The 822-nt window shown below is 35.2% G+C and overlaps 1 protein-coding gene across 1 annotated transcript in view; it reads left to right on the top strand.

Moving 5' to 3' along the window:
• Window positions 1-573, top strand: part of EMH_0083090 (uncharacterized protein) — a gene marked incomplete at both ends in the record, with an annotated part of 1,340 nt that extends 767 nt beyond the window's left edge. Inside the window, 2 exons of the mRNA XM_013500606.1 lie at window positions 324-466; window positions 558-573. Of these exons, the coding sequence (XP_013356060.1) occupies window positions 324-466; window positions 558-573 (159 nt within the window). The remainder of the gene's footprint in view (window positions 1-323; window positions 467-557) is intronic.
• Between the last annotated feature and the right edge of the window lie 249 nt (window positions 574-822).

The raw sequence follows: 822 nt of genomic DNA, 5'->3' as shown, positions 1-822 counted from the left end.
AAAAAAAAAAAAAAAAAAAAATAAACAGCAGCAGCAGCTTGCTGCTGCAGTCTAGCTACGGTGTGAAGGGGGCCTTTACTTATCTGCTGCAGCGACAAACACAAGCAGAAGTAAACCCTAAACCCTAAACCCTAAACCCTAAACCCTAAACCCTAAACCCTTGGTTTCCTAAACCCTAGGGTTTAGGGGGTCTTTTATCTCCCCTCTGTCGCAGCCATTCTGTTCTTTTTGATACCCCTTTTCCTAGGGTTTAGGGTTTAGGGTTTTCTAGGGTTTAGGGTTTTCTAGGGTTTAGGGTTTAGGGTTTAGTGTTTGTGTGTTAGGCATTGGTGCGTCTGCTGGAGCAGCGTTTGAAGTACTATACTCAGTTGGATTTGCTGCAGCAGCAGCAGCAGCAGCAGCAGCAGGTGCTGCAGCAGCAGCAGCAGCAGCAGCAGCAGCAGCAGGGTTTATTTTCTTTTTTAGGGTTTGGGGTTTATAATATTGTTGATTTTTCTTATATAAAGAAAACCCTAAACACCGTTGAGGAGGCCATCCTCTTCTTTGCTGCTCATCAGCACTATAAAGATGTAGGCTTTATACTTTTTATTTATTTATTTTATTTTATTTTATTTATTTTATTTTATTTTATTTATTTTATTTTATTTTGTTTGGTTTTATCTATTTTATTCAGTTTATTTTATTTATTTTATCTTATTTATTTTGTTTTATTTTATTTTATTTTGTTTTGTTTTGTTTTGTTTTATTTTGTTGGTTGGTTTTAGGGGTTTTGTTGTTTGTTTTTGTTGTTTGTTGTTTCCTATTGTATTTATTATTATATTT

Source organism: Eimeria mitis, genomic scaffold (genome assembly GCF_000499745.2).
Source record: "Eimeria mitis Houghton genomic scaffold, Emh_scaff5610, whole genome shotgun sequence".
NCBI lineage: Eukaryota > Apicomplexa > Conoidasida > Eucoccidiorida > Eimeriidae > Eimeria > Eimeria mitis.
The sequence above is the reverse complement of the archived record's forward strand: the minus strand, read 5'-3'. Positions and strand labels throughout refer to the sequence as shown.